General features: G+C 38.2%; 1 protein-coding gene across 9 annotated transcripts in view; it reads right to left on the bottom strand.

Moving 5' to 3' along the window:
* The window catches only part of COP1 (COP1 E3 ubiquitin ligase), a 279,328-nt gene that overhangs the window by 218,226 nt on the left and 33,763 nt on the right, over positions 1-27,339 (bottom strand). For 7 of the 9 annotated variants that reach the window (XR_006961642.1, XM_047076961.1, XM_047076956.1 and 4 more), the window contains exons 2-3: positions 11,577-11,636; positions 499-596 (exon numbers count right to left, since the gene is read on the bottom strand). Coding sequence is in view for 6 of the 9 variants with exons in the window: in XM_047076956.1 (XP_046932912.1) it covers positions 499-596; positions 11,577-11,636 (158 nt within the window). In the remaining 3 variants the exon portion in view is untranslated. The remainder of the gene's footprint in view (positions 1-498; positions 597-11,576; positions 11,637-27,339) is intronic. The other 2 variants (XM_047076962.1, XM_047076963.1) reach the window with 1 other exon arrangement.

The raw sequence follows: 27,339 nt of genomic DNA, 5'->3' as shown, positions 1-27,339 counted from the left end.
TTCAGGGACAAAGGATTCTGCTTTGTAGGACTTTCACTTCCCTTCTGCCTAACCTAGCCCATAAAGTACAGTCCTGCAGAGTATCCTACCGCTCAGTATTTCTTCTTTTCCTAAGATCCTTCTGCAAGTTCTTTCCTCCCCAGACTCTCACTTCTGCCCCAGAATCACAAACAGCAGGAATGCACAACACTGTATAAAGATACAGTTGTTCTGGACCTCTGGCATTCCCCTTTAGCCTTACATTCTGTCCAGCCATCTATGTAAGAAATAAGAGTTTTGTCAATTTTTCTTTTTTTATGACAATTAAAAATACTAAAATATAGAACTGACAACACACGGTACGGAAAATACACCAGAACCCAAGGAAGGCTGAGGAAAGCACCCAGGTGACAGGAGAGAGACTCACTTTACCTCTAAACGGTTTTCTAACAAATTAGTGCCAACAACACTTTGGGGCTAAAATGTTTTTACAAGTAAAGAATCATTCCAGAGACTCACCCAAGAAATTAGGATACAGATGGTCAATATTATCCACAACATAGTTACACTTGGGACATCTATTATTATCCTCCAAACTCTGATGAATACACTTGTAGCTATTAGCAGAAAAAAAATAAAATAGGTTTCATTAAATCAGTGAAGAATTAATAAAACTGGTCACAGAATAATGTCTATTAGTCGTCTATTTCTCATTTAAAACAAGTAATGTTATCAAATTTATTTCAGCTTATATTTTTTCTTAATAAAGACATATAGGGCATTTATTAGATAATAGTACACAAAAGTTGTTTAAAAATGAACTTGAATAACAAGTCTACTGGATATAGAATGTTTAAAAATGTACTAACTTTCAAGTTTACACAATTTAAATGTTATATAACAAACAATACCAAGAAAAGCAAATGCCTATGATTTAGTTAAGCAAATAAACCATTCATGTTCTTGGAGTGCTGATAACCTTAATACAAAAACAGCACATTCAAAGAAAAAAAGAAAATAAGAGAAAAACATAAAAATCAGTAAGAAGCATTAGTCAATAAGTAGTGAATAAGCATGAGAAAATCACCACCTTCAGTAGAATAAAAAAATTGATTTTAAATTATATATTAGTTTTTACCAAACAGAATGGAAAAATAAAGAAAATATGGTCAAAGTTAAGGAGCACATGTAAATATAAACAACCTTGAGGCGCCTGGGTGGCTCAGTCGGTTGAGTGTCCGACTTTGGTTCAGGTCATGATCTCACGGTTTGTGAGTTCAAGCCCCACGTTGGGTTCTCTGCCCTGTGCCAACAGCTCAGAGCCTGGAGCCTGCTTCAGATTCTGTGTCTCCCTCTCTCTCTCTCTGCCCCTCCCCTGCTTGCGCTCTGTCTCTCTCTCAATAACAAATAAACATTAAAAAAAAAAAAAAAAGAATTGTTAAACAACCTCGTGTACTGATGAAGGAAATCTAAGTATCACATTTCCAGAAGCCAAGTAGTATGGAAAACCTTACAGCTGCACATTTCCTTTGATGTAATGATTTTATTTCTAGGAGTTTATCCTAAGGAAGTGAGCAGAGGTATATACACAGAAAAGTGTCTAAGATTATCTGTGAATAGCAGTAAACTAGAAGCAACCAAAACACTAGGACTAAATTGACTAGTTTTGTAAACAACAATCCAATGCAATACATATGAAAAAAACCATATTGCAATACATAATATGCCATGAAAAATAATCTAATAACTATTAATATTTATACCTAGAGAAATAAGATTACAAGAAATTTTCCCTTCCTTACATTATGCATTTCTGTAATGTTTGACTTTTTACAATTGTCTTATTATAATACACTTTTTAAATACTGCTCTACTAAACCACAGAGAAATATCAAACTGATGTGAAAAAAAATTCACTAGGGGCGCCTCGGTGGCTCAGTTGGTTAAGTGTCCAACTTCGGCTCAGGTCATGATCTCACAGTTTATGAGTTTGAGCCCCACATCGGGCTCTGTGCTGACAGCGCAGAGCCTGGAGCTGCTTCGGATTCTGTGTCTCCTTCTCTCTCTGCCCTTCCTCCACTTGTGCTCTGTCTCTCTCTGATTCTCAAAAATAAATAAATATGAAAAAAAAATTTTTAACAGAAGTTACCATATCGGGTTCTACTGACTAAAAATCTCTAACATAGTGCATACAGTACAATCTCATTTCTATTTTTAAAAACTGAATATGTGTACATTTAAAATAAACCAAAAAAGACATTCATCATTATGTTAATAATATATGCCTCTGGATCATATAATTATAGGAAATTTTTTCTTTGTAGATGTTTACAAGTGTCTATAGTAAAACAGTACTGCTTCTAACCATCAGAAAAAAATTATTTGTAAGAAATTCTAAGGGTGATTAGAAAGATGATTCCTAAAAAGATAGCACCTCTTTTATTCTGTATTCACATTACTATAAATTTTTAATTTTTATATCTTACTTCACTCTACCTTATCAAAACAGAAACCTACATCCATTAGGTTTCTCCGTTCTTATTATCAACTACTTTTTCATCTCCCATTTATTACTTCCAAGATAAGTAAAAAGAAGACATCCTAGGGAATTAATGTAGCAGTGGTCTTAGGCCCAACACAAGGACCTAAAGATCAGAGTAAACGGCTGGCACATAAGAGGCACTCAAATACATATTAAATAATATGCACAGTATTCCAGAAATAATATCACCTCTTGCAACTATGACAAGGCTAGGATTACTGTATTAGCACAAGATAGGCTGCATATCTGCCAGAAAGTTTCCTACATGGAAATTTCAATGAAAGAAATAATATACTAAATGTTTAGAAGCATAAAGCAAATATGCAATTACAATATATTAAGATTCCATGTTCACAACATGAAAACATTTATAGTCTGCTTAGGGAAAACAGAAATGAGTTAATATTACCAGAAAATATTCCCACATGGCAAGATTTAACTCTTAAAAAAATCTGCAAGTTGAAAAAAACCAAGTCATGAAGTAGAGTATCTGGGAAGGTATTAAAGATGAGATATGGGGTTGACAGATAAGCAGAAGTCCATTTTGGGTTTTACCAAATGATAGAAATGAGCAAATATGACAAGTAGAACAAGCTGAGTTGTTAACCCAGTGAAAGAGGTTGTCAATATTCCTGAAATTATCCCAGAATCCAACAGAATGTCCTCCTCTCCTCTCTTCAGCATCCTAATCCTGTCCCTTGTTAGTAGATTTACTACCACACTCCTAGAAGAAAAACCAGACTAGGACACAGCCAGAAGGAACTGACCTCAGAAGCAAAAGTTCAACCGACTTTTCCACACTGCACTGAAAATATCCATCTATGCTATAAAACGAAAATGCATCAAATTACATACCACAGTATAAGCTGACACGACAACAAAATGAATCAAGTTTACCATATAGCATATACTGCCTCACTACCACCCCAGGTGGATCTGCCCTACTCTGAGAAACAGTAACTATCTTATTTTGTACTTATCTGTGTGTGTGTGTGTGTGTGTGTGTGTGTGTGTGTGTGTGTTTGTACTATTCATTCATTAAAAGCAAAATTTTGTTTTAATTCATCTGTCCCTTCAATGTCTAGCACAATATCCTCTTAGAGTTGGAACTAAATAAATACTGAATGCATGAAAAAACTAACTCTACTTCGCCATCACCAGCACAGATGCAGTATTTTGGAATCCAAAAGAAGCATAAGTATCTAGACTAGTGATCAAAATAGGGAGGATAGAAGGATATATACCTGGGTCTACCTGAGAAGTTTTCAAAAGCTACTCACACTGCAACTGTTAAAAATAAGAATTCAGGGAGCGCATGGGTGGCTCAGTCACTTAAGCATCTGACTTCGGCTCAGGTCAGAATATCACAGTTTGTAAGTTCAAGCCCCACATCAGGCTCTCTGCTGTCAGTGCCGAGCCCATTTCAGATCCTCTATCCCCCTCTCTCTCTGCCCCTCCCCCACTCTCTCTCTCAAAAACATTTAAAATAATAATTATGATGATGATGATGATTATTCAGGGGGCACCTAGGTGGCTCAATCGGTTAAGCATCCAACTCGTGGACATCCAATCATAGGATGGACCCCTACACTGAGCTTCCCACTGAGCATGGAGCTTGCTTAGGGTATTCTCTTTCTCTCTCCCTCTGCCCCTCTGCCCCGCTCATGCTCTCACTCTCTAAAATATAAACTGGGGCAACTGCGCGGCTCAGTAAGTTTAGTGTCCAACATCAGCTCAGGTCATGATCTTGCAGTTGGTGGCTTCGAGCCTCGAATCAGGCTCTGTGCTGACAGCTAGAGCCTTGAGCCTTCTTGGGATTCTGTGTCTCCCCCTCTCTCTGCCCTCCCCTGCTTGTACTCCGTCTCTCTCTGTCATTCTGTTTCTCTCGCAAAAATAAACTATAATTAACTAATTCCGTGCTAGGGTGTGCTGACATAGATGGATGTCTATGTCCTCTACTAAGTGTATTTCTGATAATGAAGAATGAGTACTTTGAAGTTTTGCCCTTTGCAACAACATGGATAGACCCAGAGGATTTTATACTAAGTGAATTAAATCAAAGAAAGAGAAATACGACATGATTGCACTTATATGTGGAATCTAAAAAACAAAACCAAAGAACAAACAATCAAACAAACAGAAACAGACTCCTATAAATACAAAGAACAAACTGGTAGTTGCCAGAAGGGAGAGGGATGGGCAAAATAGGTGAAGAGGATTCAAAGGTACAAACCTCCAGTAATAAAATAAGTAAGTCATGGAGATGAAAAGAACAGCATAGGGAATACAGTCATAACATTATAATAACATTGTATGATGACAGCTGGTAACTACACTTATTGTGGTGAGTACTGAGTAATGTAGAGAATTATTGAATCACTATGTTGCACACATGAAACTAATATAACAATGTCAACTATACTTTAGTAATTTTTTTAAAATGAGTATTTCTCAGGGCACCTGAGTGGCTCAGTCGGTGAAACATCTGACTTCGGCTCAGGTCATGATCTCATGGTTTGTGGGTTTGAGCCCCACATCGGGCTCTGTGCTGACAGCTCAGAGCCTGGAGCCTGCTTCTGATTCTGGGTTTCCCTCTCTCTCTGCCCTTCCCCTGCTCATGCTGTCTCTCTCTCTCAAAAATAAATATTTAAAATTTTTTTTGTCTAATAAAATGAGCATTTCTCTATAGATGTATGATTACTATTTATTAAGTATATACCTATCTATAAGATATAAATATACTTGTTTTTTTAAACTTTTGGAGCATAATTTTTATTTGGGAACAGCCTCTAATGTACAGAAAACTATGCCACTTTAACCATACAAAGACCTCTTCAAATGTTTTCTCAAACCCTCTATTCATCTACCTCTAACACACAAAAACTTTCTGGTTTCTCTTCATTTTTCTGTAAGTAATTGTAGACACTAGGATAAATGGAGCCCTTATCATAAATATCTTTTTCTCTCTGTAAATAGGGATGAGTACATACAGAAAAAAATCAGAGTAATTTTTTAATAATTCTGTTATTCTACGAATCAGAAAATTCTCAAAAAAAAAAGGGGGGGGGACTATAAAAACAGCAAGGACAAATCAGTACCAGTCGTCATATATAATAACCAGGTATAAAGAAAGAGTAGGAGCACCTGGGTGGCTCAGCCAGTGGAGTGTCTGACTCTTTTGATTCCGGCTTAGGTCATGATCCCAAGATCATGGGGATTGAGCCCCACGTCAGGCTCCACACTGAGCATGGAACCTGCTTAAGATCCTCTCTCTCTCCCTCTGCCCCCTCCCCCACTCTCTTTCTCTAAAATGAGAGGCGCCTGGGTGGCTCAGTCGGTTAAGCACCCAACTTCAGCTCAGGTCATGATCTCATGGTCCATGAATTCGAGCCCCATGTAGGGCTCTGTGCTGACAGCTCAGAGCCTAGAGCCTGTGCCAGATTCTGTGTCTCCCTCTCTCTCTGCCCCTCCCCCACCTACATGCACACACGTGCTCTCTCTCTCTCTCTCAAAAATAAACATTAAAAAAATTTTTTTAAATAATAAAATGAAAAAAAAAAAAGACTAACAAGAAGATGCAAAATGATGGATTAGTCAAAAGTCCCAAAGACAAGCAGATATGCTGAAAGATGACAACACTGAGAAATGCTATTATAATTACTTTGTAATGAAACGAAACAGTAAATCAGAACTTGATAGACATGAGGTCTGAGAAGCAAAGTGCAGAGGACAAGCTGGAGGCACCAAAGAAAAGGAGCAAACCTTATCTCTACATCACAAAGAAGCCAGATTTCTTTCATTATACAATTAAGTTTGGTTAGACAACAGCTAATAACAGACTGACTGTCAAGCGGGAATAGTGTCTCCATCCTGTTACTAGGAAAGAGTTACCATTTATAAGTGGGATAAAGGATAAACAGTTCATATGGTCCAATCTGATTTAGTGTTAATAATTTGGATGAAGTCTGGAAACAGCAATACCGCTTGGCTCCAGATTACCAGCCAAAGTTAAGTTAGCAAGGAGTTGATCCAACAGGCTACTGTTAATGATTGAAGTTCCATCGCATTACATGATAGAACAGGATAAATAATGAGCTTTTGCTTTAAACAAAAGTACAGGGGTGCCTGGGTGGCTCAGTTGGTTAAGTGGCCAACTTCGGCTCAGGTCATGATCTCACGGTCCATGAGTTCGAGCCCCGCGTCAGGCTCTGTGCTGACAGCTCGGAGCCTGGAGCCTGTTTCAGATTCTGTGTCTCCCTCTCTCTCTGACCCTCCCCCGTTCATGCTCTGTCTCTCTCTCTCTCTCTCAAAAATAAAAAAAATTAAAAAATTAAAAAAGTTAAACAAAAGTACAAAATGCCTTACAGTTTCGTAACCCTGACAACAGGACTGCCGGCCTCCAAGTTTCCTAGTTCCTGCCAACCTTATAGTCTCTATTCTACCAAAACCTGTTCTCTGTTAGGTATTTTAAAACACCTTCATATCAGGTTACAACAGAACTTGAGTTATAACAAGGATCTAAACTTAAAACTATTTTTATTTGAAGGGAAAAACAGATACTTACGAAATCAATGGGGTTTTCCAACAATGATGTAAGGACACACCATGAAGATTATAGGACTCAATGAAAAGGCCAGGTTTATTTAATTATAAAGTCAATCAGTAATTTATTACACTTTACAACTTAGTGAATTATTGTACCGATTTAGCAGACTCTGCAACGTCCTTTCAAAATGCCACAGCAAAAACTGGACAGCAACATGCAGAAAAATGAACCTGGACCAGTTTCTTACACCATACATAAAAATAAACTCAAACTGGATGAAGGCCGTAAGACAGGAAGCCATCAAAATCCTCGAGGAGAAAGCAGGCAAAAACCTCTTTGACCTCGGCCTCAGCAACTTCTTACTCAACACATCTCCGGAGGCAAGGGAAACAAAAGCAAAAATGAACTATTGGGACCTCATCAAAATAAAAAGCTTCCGCACAGCAACGGAAACAATCAACAAAACTAAAAGGCAACTGATGGAATGGGAGAAGATAGTTGCAAACGACATATCAGATAAAGGGTTGGTATCCAAAATCTCTAGAGAACTTATCAAACTCAACACCCAAAAAACAGATAATCCAGTGAAGAAATGGGCAAAAGACATGAATAGATACTTCTCCAAAGAAGACATCCAGATGGCCAAATGACACATGAAAAAATGCTCAACTTCACTCATCATCAGCGAAATACAAATCAAAACCACAATGAGATACCACCTCACACCCGTCAGGATGACTAACATTAACAACTCAGGCAACAACAGATGTTGGTGAGGATGCGGAGAAAGAGGATCTCTTTTGCGCTGCTGGTGGGAATGCAAACTGGTGCAGCCACTCTGGAAAACAGTATGGAGGTTCCTCAAAAAATTAAAAACAGAACTACCCTACAACCCAGGAATTGCACTACTAGGTATTTATCCAAGGGATACAGGTACACTGTTTCAAAGGGACACATGCACCCCAATGTTTACAGCAGCACTATCAACAATAGCCAAAGTATGGAAAGAGCCCAAATGTCCATCGGTGGATAAATGGATAAAGAAGATGTGGTATATATATACAATAGAGTATTACATGGCAATCAAAAAGAATGAAATCTTGCCATTTGCAACTACGTGGATGGAACTAGAGGGTATTATGCTAAGTGAAATTAGTCAGAGAAAGACAAATATCATATGACTTCACTCATATGAGGACTTAAGATACAAAACAGATGAACATAAGGGAAGCAAAAATAATATAAAAACAGGGAGGGGGACAAAAACATAAGAGACCCTTAAATATGGAGACCAGAGGGTTACTGGAGGGGTTGTGGGAGGGGGGATGGGCTAAATGGGTAAGGAGCATTAAGGAATCTACAGCTGAAATCACTGTTGCACTACATGCTAATTTGGATGTAAATTTTAAAAAATAAATTAAGTAAAATGGTAAAAAAAAAAAAAAAGAAAAAGAAATTTAAACACACACACACACATAAAGATATATCACAGGAAATATAAAAGAGGAGGGCAGTTAGGAAAAATTAAATCCTCATTTTATTTTTTTTATGACCTGAGCAAAAGTCGGGTGCTTAACCAACTGAGCCACCCAGATACCCCAATGTTAATTTATTTTTGAGAGAGATAGAGAGAGACAGTGTGCAAGCAGGATGGGGTAGAGAGAGAGGAGACAGAATCTGAGGCAGGATCCAGGCCCTGAGCTGTCAGCACAGAGCCCAACACGGGACTCGAACTCACCGCTGAGATCATGACCTGAACCAAAGTCTGACCCTTAACCAACTGAGCCACCCAGGCACCCCTAAGTCCTCACTTTATAATTTGGATCAAACGTCACACCTTCAACACTATGAAAGAAAAGGATGTGAAACAGTAGGAAGAGAAGGGGGAAGAAGGAGAGCCGCAGCAGAAGAGACAGGTTGAGTCACCAGACAAAGGTAAGTTTTACAGCCAGAACCGGAATCCTGGTTTACCAACTTCAAGACCCTGGTGTTTTAGCTCTGTATCAGTAGTTCTCACCTGAGGGCAATTTTGTCCCTTACATATCTGACAATGTCTGGAGACATTTTTGGTTGTCACACTTGTGGGAAAAGGGACTGCTACTGGGTAGAGGCCAGGATAATGCTAAACAATCAACAATACCCAGGGTAATCAGCCACAACAAGGAATTATCCAGTCCAATATGTCAATACTACCAAAGGTTGAGAAAGCCTAATCTGAATCATCCAATTTTCCAGAAATGAAACCCCAAAGTCCCGAAGGGACATACATGGTTTCATATGGAATGCTACAGTGCTGGATCAATTAATGAACCAAAGAAAACACTACTGTTAAACAATCAGCCTTAAAAGACTAAGACCATACATGTATCAACCTAAAAGCAAGACACATGTGACCAGAATTTCAGTAGCAATATAGCGCAGAAAGTGATTCATGAACGGTAATAATGTCAATGCAATGATATACCAGGAAATCAAAACTATTTAAGGAAAGATGGCCTTTATTTAAAAACTGGCAAAAAAAAATTCTGAAAGAATACACCATCACTCCTTACTGGTGATAACTTACGAGAAGGTATACAAATAAGGCTTGAAAAATGGTGACATTTACATTTCATGTACATCTTTCTGGACAATAAAAGTTGTTTTTTAACCAAGAGTACATATGGCCTATTTTAGTAACTTGTATTTTAATAAAAAACCGTCCAAGCCAAGAAAGCTATTTTTATTCTAAACTTCTTTTTAAATGACTGGCAGACTGGATTCACCTATCAGTGATGCATCATGCTCCCAATCAACCTAAAGTACTTACAAAATGACACCCTGACTAATGAATATCAATCTACCAGAATAAAATCAGGAGTCTAACTTCAACATGAATTAGAATATAGGGACTATTACAACACAACAGAAATACTAAGCCAAAAATATTATATCAACAGCGTAAATTTATGGAGATGATTGACTAGAAATAGAATACACCATCTCCAATCAAAAAAGCACATAAAAGGGGCGCCTGGGTGGCTCATTCAGTTAGACCTTTAGCTCAGGTCATGATCTCATGGATCTTGAGTTCAAGCCCCACATCGGGCTCTGTGCTGACAGCTCAAAGCCTGTAGCCTGCTTCAGATTCTGTGTCTCCCTCTCTCTCTCTGCCCCTCCCCCCAAAAAATAAACAAACATTAAAAAAAAATTTTTTACACGAAAAAATAAGTAAAAGGAATTAAACATACACAGATTACATACCCATTAGGATAGCTACTGTTAAAGAAAAAAAAAAAACAGAAATGACAAGTGTTGGCTAGAACGTTGAAAAATTGGAACTCTTGTGTACTGCTAGGGGAAATATAAAATGGTATAGCAGCTATGGAAAACAGTATGGAGGTTCCTCAAAAAATTAAACACAGAACTACCCAATGATACAGTAATTCTGCTTCTGGGTATATACCCAAAAGAACTGAAACCAGGATCTCAAGGAGATATTTATATACCAATGTTCAAAGCACCACTCTTAACAAGAATTAGAGGGTGAAGGCAATCAAGTGTTCATTAACAAACAGATGAATAAACAAATAAAATATAATCTATACACACAATGGAATACTATTCAGCCTTAAAAAGGGAGGAAACTGACATATACTACAAGGATGAAACTTGAGGACATGATGCTAGGTGAAATAAGCAAGTCACAAAAATACAAATACTATTTGATGCCACTTACATGAAGTATCTAGAATAGTCAAATTCACAGAAACAAAGTAAAATGGTGACTGACAGAGGCTAGGTAGGGGAAGGGGAGAAACCCTTCAAGTAAGGGTATAGTTTCAGCTTTGCAAAATAACAAAGTTCTGGAGATTAATTGCACAACAATGTGAACAAACTTAACAGTACTCAACTTAAAAATGGTTGAGATGGTAAAATTTATGTTATGTGTATTTTACCCCCACTAAAACTTTTTTCAATATACAGATGGATGTGACATATATACAAGACAAAGCAACTAAAGATAACACTGAGTAAAATGTTAAAATAGAAAACACAGATCTTTTTAATCCCCTAGATCCTTTTCGAATGACTTTCTAACCTCCTTTCCTGGGCCTCACACCTATCCCCAAAATGAGTTAAAGGTGCTTCATGCTTCAACCTAATTATCCAACAACCCCAATTTTCTAAAACAGTAATCAAAGCTCTGTAGCAATCAACCCAAAAGTCTTAAAATCCATCTATAAGGGCAATAGTAAATTTCACAATTACAAATAGTAAACTTGTAAACAGTAAAATTGTGAAATAGTAATTTCACAATTACAAATAGTGAAATTTACGAATAGTAAATTTCACAAAAATTATGCACCAACCATATGCTTACTGACTTGAGCTGTTGAACCTGTAAAAATATATCAATCAAAGAAATTACAAAATAACCAAAATTATTTTAAAAACACAACTTCTTGCTGGCTACATTTACACACAAGTTAAAAATCAAGACAATTTTGCTAAATGAAATCATCTTACCAAAAGCTGTGGCCACATTTCGTCATGTATGCTTCCTCAATCATATCAAAGCAGATAGGGCTAAAAAGAAAATAGGAAAATAATTGACACATTTTTTCCAGCAGAGTGATTACAAATTGACAAGGCTAGTAACAATACCAACAAAATCGTATTTCAATATATAGCTAAGACTTCAAACATTCTATCAATGAAACAGAATTTCTGTTGAGTTGAAGGTACTTTAAGGGATTGGTGGTAAAATGACAATTTGTTCAAGATAGGTCTAAGTCACCAAGATCTAAGTTCAATTAAATGAGTAAATTAAAATGGCCCCAATACTTTTTAATTTTTAATAATGCAATGCAGTCACAAGAGTCCTTAGGAGTTCTACTACCATTCACAATCATCCCTATACTCAAAAGCACCTAACTCAAATGCTGTTTTACTTCCTATTTCAAAAAAAAAAAAAAAAAAAAAACCACTAGTTTCCTGAGTGGCAAACTTACAAGTCCATTATCAATAACTCTTCTAGATGAGGAAGATGGTAATTATAGCTAATACTTACAAAGTACAAATGGTATCCATTAAAATAATATTAACTCGTATTTTTTCAACAAAAGTGTTGGTAGGTACATATTACTAGACCTATTTAATGAGGAAATCGAGGCACAAAGATGTTGACGTTATACAGTTAGGAAGTAACAATTTTCAAACTTAGCTCCATGCTCTTAACCACTCCACTATTCTATATTAATTCCGGATACTGCAAGTTAAATACCAAGTCGTACCAACATAACCACAGAGTTCTGGCTAACAAAAGGTAGTTATCAATCTGAGAGGCCACTATCTACCAGAAAAAGACGAAGTCTTGTAAAATGAGATGTCCCTTTATCCTTGCCTCTTTTTCCTTCCGAAACCTCTGATAACGTCTCTAGAGATCAGAACAGCCATCTTCTGACCAAGAAGACAAAAAATGGTAAGCTAGAAAAATAGGATACTGTTCCTTGATGACATCCTTGAGCAATCTCATCATCTATGGATTGCCTATCTCTGGACTTCACATTACATAAGAAAAGTAAATTCTCACTTGTTTAAGGCAGTATTTATCAAGTTTTCTGTTACTGGCATACAAATCAGATCCCTACTGACAATACATGACATTTAAATTATAAAATGAAGATTCACCCACTTCTTCAAGAAAAATTTCCTGAGCATAACTACTATCTTAGAATGTGAAACCATATAAAAAAAAAAAGTTATAAAATCAGAACATTGCACATGCTCAGAGTTTCACCACATACAGTGTGTTGGCTTAAACGGCACTGGTTTTGTCAGCCTCTCTCTGCTGGAATGAGAAAAAAGAGCTCTCCTAAACGCGGGGATTTGGTCATTTCTCTTTTGAAACCAAGTCCATCTTGCTCCTGTTTGATGGAGTTAAGAAAACAGGGTTGGGGGTTCCTCCCAAGAGCGTGTGGATGCACTGTGTAAGCTGATCCCAGTTGTGGATGAAGGGTTTTGAAAAGCAGATGTGGAAAGGACAGATTTTACTTCACAAGTACAGTTGGTCACTGGCGGCTGAGGCAGATGTCTTAAGGCTCAAAACCCAGAGTGGAAGGTACGTTTATGCCCTCTCCTTTTTTTAAAGACTTTTTTTTTTTTTTTTTTTAGCAGTTTTAGGTTTGTAACAAAATTAACAGGTAGGTACAGAGATTTGCCATATTTTCTCTGACCCAAACACATGCACAGCCTTTGCCATTATCAACATCACTCACCAGAATGGTACACTCCCCCCACCCCCCGCCACCAGCCCCGGGGATGAATTTAAACTGACACATCAAAATCAACAAAGTCCACAGTTTACCTTATGGTTCACTCTTCACATTGTACATTCTATGGGTTTGAACACAAGTACAATGACATATATTCATCATTATAATACAGATTATTTCTCACTCTCCTAAAAATCCTCTTTGCTCTGCCTATTCATCTCTCTCTCCTCATCCACAATCACTGATCTTTATCTTGCCTCCACAGTTTTGTCTGTTCCAGAATATCATATTTGGGATCATACAGTATTGTAGCGTTTTCAGATTGGCTTCTTCTGCTTTGTAATATGGCTTTTGGATTTCTCCACGTCTTTTCAAGGTTTGATAGCTCATTTCTTTTTAACGCTGAATAATATTCCACTGTCTGGACGTACCACAGTTTACTTATCCATTCATCTACTGAAGGACATCTTGGTTGCATCCAAGATTTGGCATCTATAAATATAGCTGTTATAAGCATTCAAGTGCAGGTTTTTGTGTCTACCTAAGCTTTTAACTCCTTTGGGTAAATATCAATGGGTGCCTAGTTAAATTATACGGCAAGAATATGTTTAGTTTTATAAGAAATCACCCAACTGTCTTCCAAAGTGGCTACACCATTTTTTTATTCCTACCAGCAAAGAATAAGAGTTCCTGTTGCTCTATAACCTCCTCGCATTTGGTGTTGTCAGTCCTCTAAGTTTTAGCCATTCTAATAGGTATATAGTGACACCGTGTGGTTTTGATTTGCATTTCCCTGATGACATATGATGTAGAGCATCTTTTCATATGCTTATTTGCCATCTATGTATTTTTTTTTAATATGGAATTCATTGTCAAATTGGTTTCCATACTATGTGTCTTTTTTGGTGAGGTGTCTGTTGAGGTCTTTGGTCCGTTTTTTAAATCTTATTATTTTTAAGAGTTCTTTGTATATTTTAAATAAAAGTTCTTTATGAGATATGTCTTTTACAAATATATTTTCCCAATCTGTGGCTAATACTTCCATTTCTTAACAGTGGATTTCATACAGCAGAATTTTTTATTAATGTAATAACATTACATTACTTATCTTGAGAAAGACAGTGAGCAAGTGCACACAAGTGGGGGAAGGGGCAGAGAGAGAGTTAGACAGAAAATCCCAGGCAGGCTCTGCGTGCTGTCAGCATAGAGCCTGACACAGGTCTCCATCCCAAGAACCATGAGATGGTAACATGAGCCGAAAACAAGAGTCCAACCCCGCATACCAACTTTTTAAACAGCTCTTCTAATAAATCATGTTTAAAATTTGGGGAAAAATGGAGCACCTGGGTAGCTCAGTCGATTAAGCATCTAACTCATGATTTCAGCTCAAATCATGATCTCAGGATTCATGAGATTGAGCCATGCGTCATCAAGCACTGAACTGACAGCATGAAGCCTGCTTGGGATTTCTTTCCCTCTCCCTCTCTCTCTCTCTCTCTCTCTGCCCCTCCCCACTCGTGCATGTGCTCCCTCTCAAAATAAATAAACAACAACAACAACAAAAAAAGATTTGGGGAAAAAGACCTTTCTGTTCCCAAAGTAAGTATGTTTATAAGTAATAATACCACCATATCTGTTATGCTGCATTAACTCAGGCTTAGAAGCAAGATGCAGAATGTCTTAAGAGACTGACCTTAGTCCAGACTTCCATCAGTGCCACCAATGAACATTTTAAAGTTGGCCCCAGCACGTAGAAGAATCAACTGTAAATACCTATCAATACTTTCTCAGAAATTCCAAAAATTTTTTTTAATTTTTTTAACGTTTATTTATTTTTGAGACAGAGACAGAGTATGAATGGGGGAGGGGCAGAGAGAGAGGGAGACACAGAATCGGAAGCAGGCTCCAGGCTCTGGGCCATCAGCCCAGAGCCTGACGCGGGGCTCGAACTCACGGACCGTGAGATCGTGACCTGAGCTGAAGTCGGACGCTTAACCGACTGAGCCACCCAGGCGCCCCAGAAATTCCAAAATTTTTAAACATTCATACATTCAACAAATTACATATTAGGTACTGACTACATACCAGACACTGTTCTGGATACCAAGGGCAAAGAAGTGAATAAACAAAAATCCCCTCATGGTTCTATAATCTAGTGGGAAAGACAGACAATAAACAAGATAAATAAGGTAGACCTTATATGACAAGGTTAGATAGAGACAAAGATAAGGAAAAAATTAAGCAGGGGAGGAGGATAGGAAATGTTAGATTGGGTTAGACAGAATAGTAGGAGAAGCCTCAATGAGAAGCTGACATTTGAGTAACTATTTCAAAGTAAGAGGGAAACAATCTACACAGAAATCTGGAAAAACAGCAACCAAAAAGTATGAGCAAGTACAAATGCCCTGAGGCAGGAGTATACCTGATATGTTCAGACTAGCAAGGTGGTCAGTGTAGAGTAGAATAACCAAGTGGGAAAATACTAAAGATCAGGCCAGAGAAATAATAAGGGGCCATATAAAAAAAACAATAAATTAAATTAAATTAAATTAAATTAAATTAAATTAAATTAAATTAAAAGGGGGGGCACCTGGGTGGCTTAGTCAGTTAAGCATCTGACTTTGGCTCAGGTCATGATCTCGCAGTTCATGGGTTTGAGCCCCACATCAGGCTCTGTGCTGACAGCTAAGAGCCTGGAGCCCACTTCAGATTCTGTGTCTCCCTCTCTCTCTGCCCTTCCCCAGCTCGTACTCTGCCTGTGTATGTCTCTCTCTCAGAAATAAATACACATTAAAAAAAAAAAAAAAACACCTCTCTTGAAACATGTTAAGGACTTTGGATTTTACAGTGAATAAAGCAAGAATTTACTGGACAATTTATAACAGAATGGCCCAATGTGACAAAGCGATAAACCAGATCACTCTACCTTACACATTGAAAGAAGACTAAAGGAAAGCAACTATAAAACTAAAAGCTCTTGGGGCGCCTGGGTGGCGCAGTCAGTTAAGCGTCCGACTTCAGCCAGGTCACGATCTCACGGTCCGTGAGTTCGAGCCCCGCGTCAGGCTCTGGGCTGATGGCTCGGAGCCTGGAGCCTGTTTCCGATTCTGTGTCTCCCTCTCTCTCTGCCCCTCCCCTGTTCATGCTCTGTCTCTCTCTGTCCCAAAAATAAATAAAAAACGTTGAAAAAACTAAAAGCTCTTATAATAATTTAGCTGAGAAATGACACTGGATTAAATGACGGTAGTAGCAGTGAAGTTGATGAGAAGTGATCAGATTCTGATATAATCTGAAGGCAGATCTTTGGTTTGCTACGGATTAGATATTAGCTATGAGAAAAATGAATCATGGATTTTAAGCTGTAAACTGGAAGAAATTACAGTAAGTTTATTTCACAGAGAGCTCTAGCATTCATTAGTTTATTTAAAAAAAGAGAGAGAGCAGGACTACAATACATGTCCTATCGTGTGTTCCTCCAATACCAAAAGTTGTATGCAGTACCTAAAAATTACCATCAGATGAGTTTAAACAGAAGTATTTAAGGAATGGCTTCTGAGTAACGTGTGAATTAAGAAAGTTTCCATTCTTTTTACCAGAGCTAACTTTTTTTTTTAATGTTTATTTTTGAGTTAAAGAGAGTAAGCGGGAGAAGTACAAAGTGGGGAACAGAGGATCTGAAGTGGCTCTGCACTGACAGCAGAGAACCCAATGTGGGGATAGAACTCACAAACTGTGAGATCATGACCTGAGCCAAATTCGGACCTACAACTTTCTAACTTTGAGTCAAGTGTTAAACCTAATCTTGTTTTCTCATTTGTATAACTGGAATGACAGTTACATCACACAATCACTGTACTGATTAACAAAATATCTATGAAGTACTCAGTACAATTCCCGGTATGCAACATTCAATAAATAGCAGAATATATGAAAAGAGATGATGGAACAATCTGTATCAGTGATAGAAACTTGACAAAAGTGGTCCACCCAAACTAAAAACTTCAAGGAATTCCTACTAGAAATAGGTAAAATAAAGGAAAATGAGGACTGACCAACCATTCGTCTTCCCAAGAAAGGGATGCAGTATCACAGGAAACAGAATACAGAAAAGACTCTAACAATAACAAAACACCACTACCTCTTTCCAATTTTGAGGGGCAAGAACATATTCAGAGTGGGTTTTGGGCAAAACTGTAAACAATCCATTCAGAAACCCTCCTCTCTGCCAATCTATAGCAATCAAGGAGTATGAGCTCAAAGCCCTAAACACAATACGGGCATAGCACAGATGTGAACTGGCAGCCAGGCCAGACATTACAGATACCTAAAATTTTATACAACCTCAAAAACGTTACACAGATGCCCCAAAAATGTTTATAGATCCCCCAAACTCTTTATGGACTCCTGACACAGTGGCATCACAAAAAGAGGGAAAAATAACATGGCTTAAAGATCTGCTGGGACTGTTCACGCCTCCCACACCACATAACACAAGTCACTCTTATAAATCAAGACAGAAAATCCAATAGGAAGGGTGTCTGGCTGGCTAAGTCGGTGGAGCTTGTCACTCTTCATCTTGGGGTTGTGAGTTTGAGCCCCATGCTGAGTGTGGAGAGTACCTAAAAATAAAATCTTTAGGGGCACTTGGGTGGCTTAGTCAGTTAAGTGTCTAACTCTTGGTTTCAGCTCAGGTCATGATCTTGTGGTCTGCGGGTTCAAGCCCCACATGGGGCTCTGTGCTGACAGCTCACACAGAGGCTGGAGCCTGGTTCGGATCCTGTGTCTCCCTCTCTCTCTGCCCCTCCCCTGCTCCCATTCTGCCTGTATCTCTCAAAACTAAATAAACCTTAAAAAATTTTTTTTCAATTAAAAAATTAAATCTTTAGGGGCACCTGGGTGACTCAGCCTGCTGAGGGTCCTGACTCTTGATTTAGGCTCAGGTCATGATCCCAGGGTCGTGAGATAGAGCCCCACATCAGGCTCCATGCTGAACGTGGACCTGCTTAAAATTCTCTCTCCCTGTGCCCCTCTCCCCCGCTTGCAAGCTCTCTCTCTCTCAAATAGATAAATAAATAATAAACAAATAAAATCTTAAAAGAAAAAAATGGGAAAAAATGTGAATTCCTAATTACAGAATTCACACACTGCCTTTCAAGTATATGAAAAAATGTTCCAACTCAGTAGTAATCAAGAAATGCAAAAAAAAAAAAAAAAAAAAGAAGAAGAAGAAGAAGAAGAAAAAGACAAGGGGGGGCGTGTATCGGGGTGGCTCAGTCAGTTAAGCATCCGACTTTGGCTCAGGTCATACCTGTGGTTCGTGGATTCGAGCCCTGCATCAGGCTCTGTGCTGACAGGTCGGAGCTTGGAGCCTGTTTCAGATTCCGTGTCTCCCTCTCTCTCTGCCCCTCCCCTGCTCACGCTCTGTCTCTCCCTCTCTCAAAAATAAACATTAAAAAAAAAATTTTAAAGGGGGCATCTGGGTGGCTCAGTTGACTAAGCAGAGTCTGACTCTTGATTTCAGCTCAGGTCATGATCTCATGGTTTGTGATTTCGAGCCCCACATCAGGCTCTACACTAACAGTGTAGAGCCTGCTTGGGATTCTCTCTCATCCTCTCTCTCTGCTCCTCCCCTGTTATAAATAAATAAATAAATAAATAAATAAATAAATAAATGTATGTATGTATATGTATATACGTATATATACATATACTAAAAAACACAACAAAATAACAATTCATCACCATTAGGTATTAGAACACTGGAATACCAAGTATGTTAGGTAAGACATGAAAAACAAGAATCTTCGTGCAGAGATATTCTAGCAAGCAACCTAGACTGAGTATTCATATATTTATGACCAAGCAACCCCACTCCTGAGATTACATGTAAATAGCTAAAGACATGTAAATAGCATGCTATTACATGTAAATAGCAAAGACTTGATTATATGTATGTAATATGTGTATTTAAATGCATATACACGTATGGACGTAGGTACTTACATAAACATATGTGGCTGTGCATATGCTTATGTGTGAGTGCATGTCTGTGTAGAGTCATGCATGAGGACACTTGAAACAAGCCACACACTTATGACAGCAGGGAATTAGAAGAAGCCCTAATGCTCATAATAACTACAATAAAGAAGCAAAATGTGCTTGAATATACACTATAAAATTTCATGCAACAGTCAGAAGGAATGAACCAAAGATACATGGAGGCATGGCTAGATGCTTTGTCAAGTGAAAATAGAAATGAAAAGGAGATCTGTGGCATAATGCAATTTATATAAATGTAAAACATGCAAAAAATGTATTTCACAAGGATACATGTATTCAAAGACATACATAAATCACCAAGTCAGGAGAATAAAAAATGAAATGGCGAAAGTAATAAAATCTCTTATTCAATAGGATCTAAGAACGTCATCAACAACAAGATGTAACATTATACCAGTAAAAAAGAAACAACTCTGCTAATGAATAGTAATTTTATTTACGTTTCTCTAAAACACTCTTTTAGACTTCAGTTTTATCAGATACCACTATTGTGAAAAAAAAAATACACACATACATATAATTAGAATTTTCCTACAAAATTCTCATTCTTCAGAGTCTAACTTTTCTGAATCACTTTTCACTAAGTTACTGATATCCAGATTTTCCACACAGTATTCTCCTTGACTTTGGTGAGGTGACATTTATTAAGAGAATCCTACCAGTACTGGGATCTTAAGTCAGGTTTACATTTAGCCAGCTAACCTACATCTGACTCCAGCTTCAGGAATGTTGCTAAACATGTCTAATTCACCACATCCCAGAACCTCCTCCACCCTTCACTCCCACATACAAATTTTTAGTTCATAGGGAATAAAACAATAATTCACAATTGTCTCAGAGAATTCCTTCCAATCTGCTGAAACCTAGTCAAGTTTTCAGGCAGGCATTTTTTTATGTTTACACGTCTATATGAAATGACCACATGAAGCTACATCCAACTGCCACGTAGCAAACGGGAATTTTTTTTTAGTTCTATAATCTATAAAACATAGTCCAATTTTCAGATATGTCAAAGTGTAAAAAAGAAAAAGAAGTTCAATTTAGAATCAAAGAAATGTGACAAAGTAAACCAAAGCAAACAAAACAAAACAAAGCCTTGGATGGGCCAAAGGACAATGTGAAACACAATGCCCTCACTCCGCACTTGAGGTGAAAACTTAACTGTAAGTGGACTTACCCTCTTGCTATGTACACTTAGAAAACAAGAAGGGGAGGAGGACTGGACACTAGGCAGCACAGTACTGAGATCTCTGAGGCAAGGGGAGCAAATGAAGTGAACCCTATCCCAGACCCAGCTTTTTGCCTTCACCGAAAGCTTCACAAGCCAAAGAAAGGAGAAACCAAACAGCACCCCAATCTCACCAAGTCCAGTAAGGATAAAGGGGAAAGACTTTACAGGGCAAGACACCAAAGAGGAAGCAGACGCAAAGAAAAAGAATTCTAGAAATCTACACAGGGTTCTCAAGTCTGTTGTTGAATACGAGTCCTATGTGCCCAGGGTAAAACTCTACAAGATCAGTTAAAAATGGCCAGGAAATGATAAAACACAGGGTATTTAATAGAAAACCCAGAAGAGTCATTAGCGTGGAAATAAAGTGGGTCTAGAAAAATGGCTCCTCATAACCCACCCTCAAAACAATTTTAAATTAATTTATTTATAACAACTGCATGCGAATCTACAATTTTCTCAAAACAAAAACTTCAATTACAAAAAAATTAACTAAATTAAAAAACATAATACTCAAAAGGATCAAACTGATCTGCAAGGAACTTTACTTACTGCCAGAACAAAGTCCAATACTCTCTGTAGAGAAAGAAAGCAAAATCCAGCATTCAGTAATGGCAAGTTTATAATGTCGACTATCCAATAAAAAAAATTACGAGACGTGTACAACAGTAGGAAACTGTGACCCATAAAGAGGAGGAAAACCACTCTAGAGAAACAAAAAGACAGTTAATAGAATTAGCAGAAAATTCTTGAAAACATATATTACAAATATGTTCCATAATTTAAAAGATCACAAAAGTATAATGAGGAAAACAGAAGATATACAACGAACCAATTAAAAGCCTACAGGTTAAAAATACAGTGCCTGAAAACACAGCAAAAGACGTGCACTCATAAGAAAGTAAAATATAAAATTCCTAGAAATTTTAAAAACACATCAAACACAAAGGATTACTTCCACAAGCTCATCAATACATGAAACATAAGTTAAGGAAGGAAGCCATGAATGTTTGAAGATCGGCCAACAGACATTATCTAAATTAAAACATAAAAAGAAAACAAAAAAAGAAGACAGAAAATCCAAGAGCTCTTGTGAAGACCTTTCCATACCCACTTCCAAAAACTAAAGGCAGATATTATTATACTGCACAACCTTAAGCTTGCCAAAGGGTTATCTATGTCAATTAACTGCATGTAAAAACCACCACTGCAGGGGCACCTGGGTGGTTCATTTGGTTAACTGTCTAATTCTTGGTTATGGTTCAGGTCTTGAATGACATTATGGTTATGGGATTGAGACACCCCCCCCAAACACACATTGGGGATTCTATCTCCCGAGCTCTCTCTCTCTGCCCCTCTCCTTGCTCTCTCATTCAAAAAATAAACCTTAAAAAAATAAGTAAAAATCAACACTGCAGAACACATACAAAAAACTATTTTTTAAATGCCACTATTTTGAATTTATAAAGCACACATTTGTCAAGGGTGATACCACAATCAGTTTGACTCTCAGGTTACATTTTTAATCAGTAACGTATTTATAAATTCCCTAATATTTGTATGTATTCCCTGCTTCAAAAACAGCATCCAAATTTACTGACTAGTACACAATATAATCTCAAAACTCTTCAATAAAACAGTGAGTACACTGTTGAATCCATGTAGATCTTGGTACTGACACTAACTCCATTATGCTGCAACAAAATGTTTCAACTGCCTCATAAGTAGTTCTGGTTCTAACTAACCAAACATTCAAATCTTTCAAAGATTAAGTACTAAAAACATATCATTACCAAGATAATCAAAGCAAGGTACAGGGGCGCCTGGGTGGCTCAGTCGGTTAAGCTTCCGACTTTGGCTCAGGTCGTGATCTCGCGGTCCATGAGTTCAAGCCCCGTGTGGAGCTCTGGGCTGACAGCTCAGAGCCTGGAGCCTGTTTCAGATTCTGTGTCTCCCTCTCTCTGACCCTCCCCCGTTCATGCTCTGTCTCTCTCTGTCTCAAAAATAAATAAACGTTAAAAAAAAATTAAAAAAAAAAAAGGCAAGGTACAATCTAGAGTCATTTAAAAAAATAAAGAGTGGTTACACCTCATCTAAACCAAAGAACCACTTTCATAGTTTGATACCAAATGCCAAACCTTAGCAATTCTTTTCTGTAATTCCATAATTCACAATGTATTTGTACATGTATTATATAATCTAAACCTCACAATTCTATACTAGAATATTACTATATCTTAACTTACCAAGAAAACAGACTCTAAGTCAATCATTTATTTGCCTAAAGTTAAATTTCAGGGCTTCTAACTCTAAGTCCAGAGCACTTGCACTACGCTACAATCTCAGAAGATAAAGGAAACGAACAATACGCGGCACTATGACTATGAAAATTGTCAGCACATAGAAAATCTTAGAAGAAAAATTATTTCGAATATACAAAAACTTATGTGGGGCACCTGGGTGGCTCAGTTGGTTGGGCGGCGGACTTTGGCTCAGGTCATGATCTCACGGTTTGTGAGTTAGAGCCCCGCGTCGGGCTCTGTGCTGACAGCTCGGAGCCTAGAGCCTGCTTCAGATTCCGTACCTCTCTCTCTCTGCCCCTCCCCTGCTCATGCTCTCAATAATGAATAAACGTTAAAAAAAATATATTTTTTAAAACTTATGTTCATCCTTCAAGGCTAAGACATCCAAGCAAAAGTCAGTAGCCACAGGAATATTTCTTCCTTCCTCTCAAAATGTCCAAAACTTCCAATTTCTCTATCTTCCTCCTTCCCCTTCTACCAGTAGCCATGTAAGCATCCCCAAGCCATCCTCTATTTTCAACTGGCCCCAGAGAATTTCCTTGAAAGACAAGGAAATGAGTGAAAAGGAGAAAATAAATCTCAAATCCTCCTTTCACACCAACACTGGTAACATGAGATCCTCCACACCAACCTTCACAGACAGCCGTTCAGCTCCAGCCTCTGTCCCATCATCACACTCCTTCCTACTTTCACTTGATATGATAAAATGCCCTAAAAAAGAACTTTAATCTTTTTTTCAAAAGTAGAGATTATATTTATTTGGTATTTCTACCTAATCTATCTCCATTAAGACCTGGGTTTAATGTCTTATGTCACATATTCCATAAACAAAGACAGAGCATGCAACTCTTGATCTCAGAGTCATGAGTTCAAGCCCCACACTGGGTATAGAGTTCACATACATATATACACACATACATAAAAACTTTAAAAAAAAAAAATTAATAGCCCAGTCAGTTAAGCGTCCAACTTGGGCTCAGGTCATGATCTCATGGTCCGTGGGTTCGAGCCCTACATCAGGCTCCACGCTGGCAGTGCAGAGCCGGCTTGGGATTTTTTCTCTCTCTCTGCACCATCCCCCCCGCCCCCCACCACTCACGCTCTCTCTCTCTCTCTCTCAAAAATAAAAGGAACGAAGGAGACTCAAAACAGCTTTCTTCTCCTAAATGTCTGTTTATTTATTTTGAGGAGCAGAGATTTTAAAAGGATAAGACCACAATGGGGCAGGAAAGAAAGGAAATGATGATTACTAATACCAGTAACAGGCAGGGCACCTGGGTGCTTCAGTCAGTTAGACATTTGACTCTTGATTTTATCTGACTCTTGATTTCAGCTCAGGTCGATGGCTGGGTCAGGTCATGGTTCCTGAAATGAGCCCCGAGCTGACAGTGCAGAGCTGCTTGGGATTCTCTTTCTCCCTCTCTCTCAGCCTTTCCCACACTCACACGTGTGCACTCTCTCTGTGTAAATAAATGAAACTTGAAAAAAAAATACAAGTAACAGGCATGAAAAGATAAAGTGGAGGGGCGCCTGGGTGGCTCAGGTGGTAAGCATCCAACTTCAGCTCAGGTCATGATCTCAGTTTGTGAGTTCGAGCCCTGTATCGAGCTCTGTGCTGACAGCTCAGAGCCCGGAGCCTGCTTCAGATTCTGTGTCTCCCTCTCTCTCTGCTCCTCCCCCACTCACACTCTGTCTCTCTCTCAAAAATAAATAAACATTAAAAAAAAAAATTTAATAAAAAAAATAAAGTGGAGCCAATCTCTGGTATTCACCAGAAATAAATAAATCAATAAAAGTAGCTTCGATCGGGAAATCAAATATGGCCAAGAAGTGTTACTACTGATTCCCCCAGGATGAAAATTACCCAATACACTCTCAATCTTGTCCTGGATGTTATTCTATTCACACATTCCCAAGACTCCTCCTTAAACAGAGCATTAATTCTAACTATCATCAAAGGCTTACAATTGGAGAATTTTCATTGGGTTTGTATACATTTAAGATAGGTGGAAGAATTAGGACAATGACTTCATGGGGGAACACCAGGACTAGGCCTCATAGGATCTAGAGGGTTGGATTCAAGGTGGATCTACAGACTTCAGCACAGCAGTACAGATCTTCACTAGTGCTCTACCATTAATGTGACTAACAGCTTCTATTTGCTGCTATCAAGAATATCGGTTTGCAATATACAGTCCTTCCAACAATACTACATCAAGAACTTTAATCAAAACAGTCCAATTCAGGTGTTTACTTATTTCAAATTCCTAATACAGAAAACATGATTGACCCAAAACATCCTTTCAAGACAATTCCAAGATGATGTAATTGTTATATTTTAGTCACACTTCAGAAGAGGCCAATCACAGACCAATCAACTAAAGAAGATACAAGTTCACACAGAAGAAAAAAAAACGTTGCCTACAGAGGAGGGGCTACAGAAACAGAAATCTCTATTGTAAGGAAGTAGGGACAGGAAGGTGTCCCATATGGACAACACCCCTAGCCCATTATCCAGGGATAAAAGACATCTCTAAGTTGCATGGAAGAGGTGTCCTTTATATCCTTATGTGGATTTTTTAAAGTAACTTTCTTAAAAAATTGTTTTATTAAGTTTTGTTTTACAAATACAGTACTGAATTTCGGGGCGCCTGGGTGGCGCAGTCGGTTAAGCGTCCGACTTCAGCCAGGTCACGATCTCACGGTCCGTGAGTTCGAGCCCCGCGTCGGGCTCTGGGCTGATGGCTCAGAGCCTGGAGCCTGTTTCCGATTCTGTGTCTCCCTCTCTCTCTGCCCCTCCCCCGTTCATGCTCTGTCTCTCTCTGTCCCAAAAATAAATAAACGTTGAAAAAAAAGAATTTAAAAAAAAAAAAACAAATACAGTACTGAATTTAAATTATAATCTAATTAAGTTAGCCTTCTGTTCCTTTTTTTTTTAATGTTTATTTTTGAGAGAGTGTGCACGCACACATACTTATGGGGGAAGGGCAGAGAGAGGGAGACAGAGGACTCAAAGCAGGCTCCAAGCTGTCAGCACAGAGCCCGATGCAGGGCTCAAACTCACAAACTGTGAGATCATGACTTGGGCCAAAGTTGGACGCTTAATGGCCTGAGCTCCCAGGCACCCCTAGCCTTCTGCTCTTGAACTTTTGAAAAACCCAAAACTATAAATAACACATACTTGCACAGAAATTGCATTCAACCAAAAGGTGAAAATCTGGACAGGACAATGACTTTTCTCTGAACTTTACTTTGGCTATGAAAAAGTATATTGTTGACTGACTCAAGTTAATTATTAAAGATCAAAACACAACCTTCAAAAAGTAGTAGCAGAAGAGCCAGTAAGTGCATAAAAAGATGTTCAGTATCACTAGTCAATATGGGAAAATAAATCAAAGCCACAATGAGATACCTGACATGCACTACGTTGACTGTAATCAAAAAAATTTTAGGGACGCTTGGGTGGTTCAGTCGGTTAAGCACTTGACTTCAGGTCATGATCTCGCCGTTTGTGGGTTCAAGCCCCGCATCAGGCTCTGTGCTGACAGCTACGAGCCTGGAGTCTACTTCAGGTTCTCTCTCTCTCTCTCTCTCAAAAATAAACATTAAAAAACATTTTAAAAATAAAATATTACCAAAAAAATGAATATTGTGTGTCTAAACAACCCACAGTTCAAGCAAGAAATTACTAAGTATTTTCAACTGAATGAAAATTAAAAGATACCTCTAATGCAAGGATTAGAAAAGGCCAAATCAGTTATCTAACCTTCCATATTCACAAACCAAAAGAAGATAAAATTCAAAACCGAACAAAATAATAAAAATAAAACCAAAAATTAGTAAAATGGAAGATGGACAGGGATGCCTAGGTGGCTCAGTCCACCTCTGGATTTCGGCTCAGGTCATAATCTCATGCTTTTTGAGTTCCAGCTCTGTGTCAGGCTCACAGAAAGTGAGGAGTCTGTTTGGAATTCTCTCTCTCCCTCTCTCTGCCCCTCCCCACCACAGGGGCACACACTCACTCATTACCTAAATAAACTTTAAAAAATAAATTAGAAAATAAAATGGACAAACTATATAGAAAATTAGTAATCCCAAAATGAGTAATTTGAAAAAAATAATAAAATTAATAATCCCCTAAACTGTTCAAGAAAAAAAAAAAAGAAAATACAAATTACCACTAGCAGGAATGAAAGAAGCAGTATCCCCCCAGGGTAGGGCCCCTGGGTTCAGCTTAGACTCTTGATTTCAGCTCAGGTCATGATATCACAGTTCATGGGATCAAGCCCCAAGTCTCATAGGGCTCCACACTGACAGCAGGGAGCCCGCTTGGGATTTTCGCTCCTCCACTGCTCACATGCACTCAAGTGTGCTCACTCTGCCTCTCAAAATAAATAAATAAACTTAAAAGAAAAAAAGGGCAC

This window comes from Lynx rufus, unplaced genomic scaffold (assembly GCF_022079265.1).
Source record: "Lynx rufus isolate CCGP_SWC_20201006 ecotype Redwood Valley unplaced genomic scaffold, mLynRuf1.p SCAF_15, whole genome shotgun sequence".
In the NCBI taxonomy this organism is placed as follows: domain Eukaryota; kingdom Metazoa; phylum Chordata; class Mammalia; order Carnivora; family Felidae; genus Lynx; species Lynx rufus.
The sequence above is the reverse complement of the archived record's forward strand: the minus strand, read 5'-3'. Positions and strand labels throughout refer to the sequence as shown.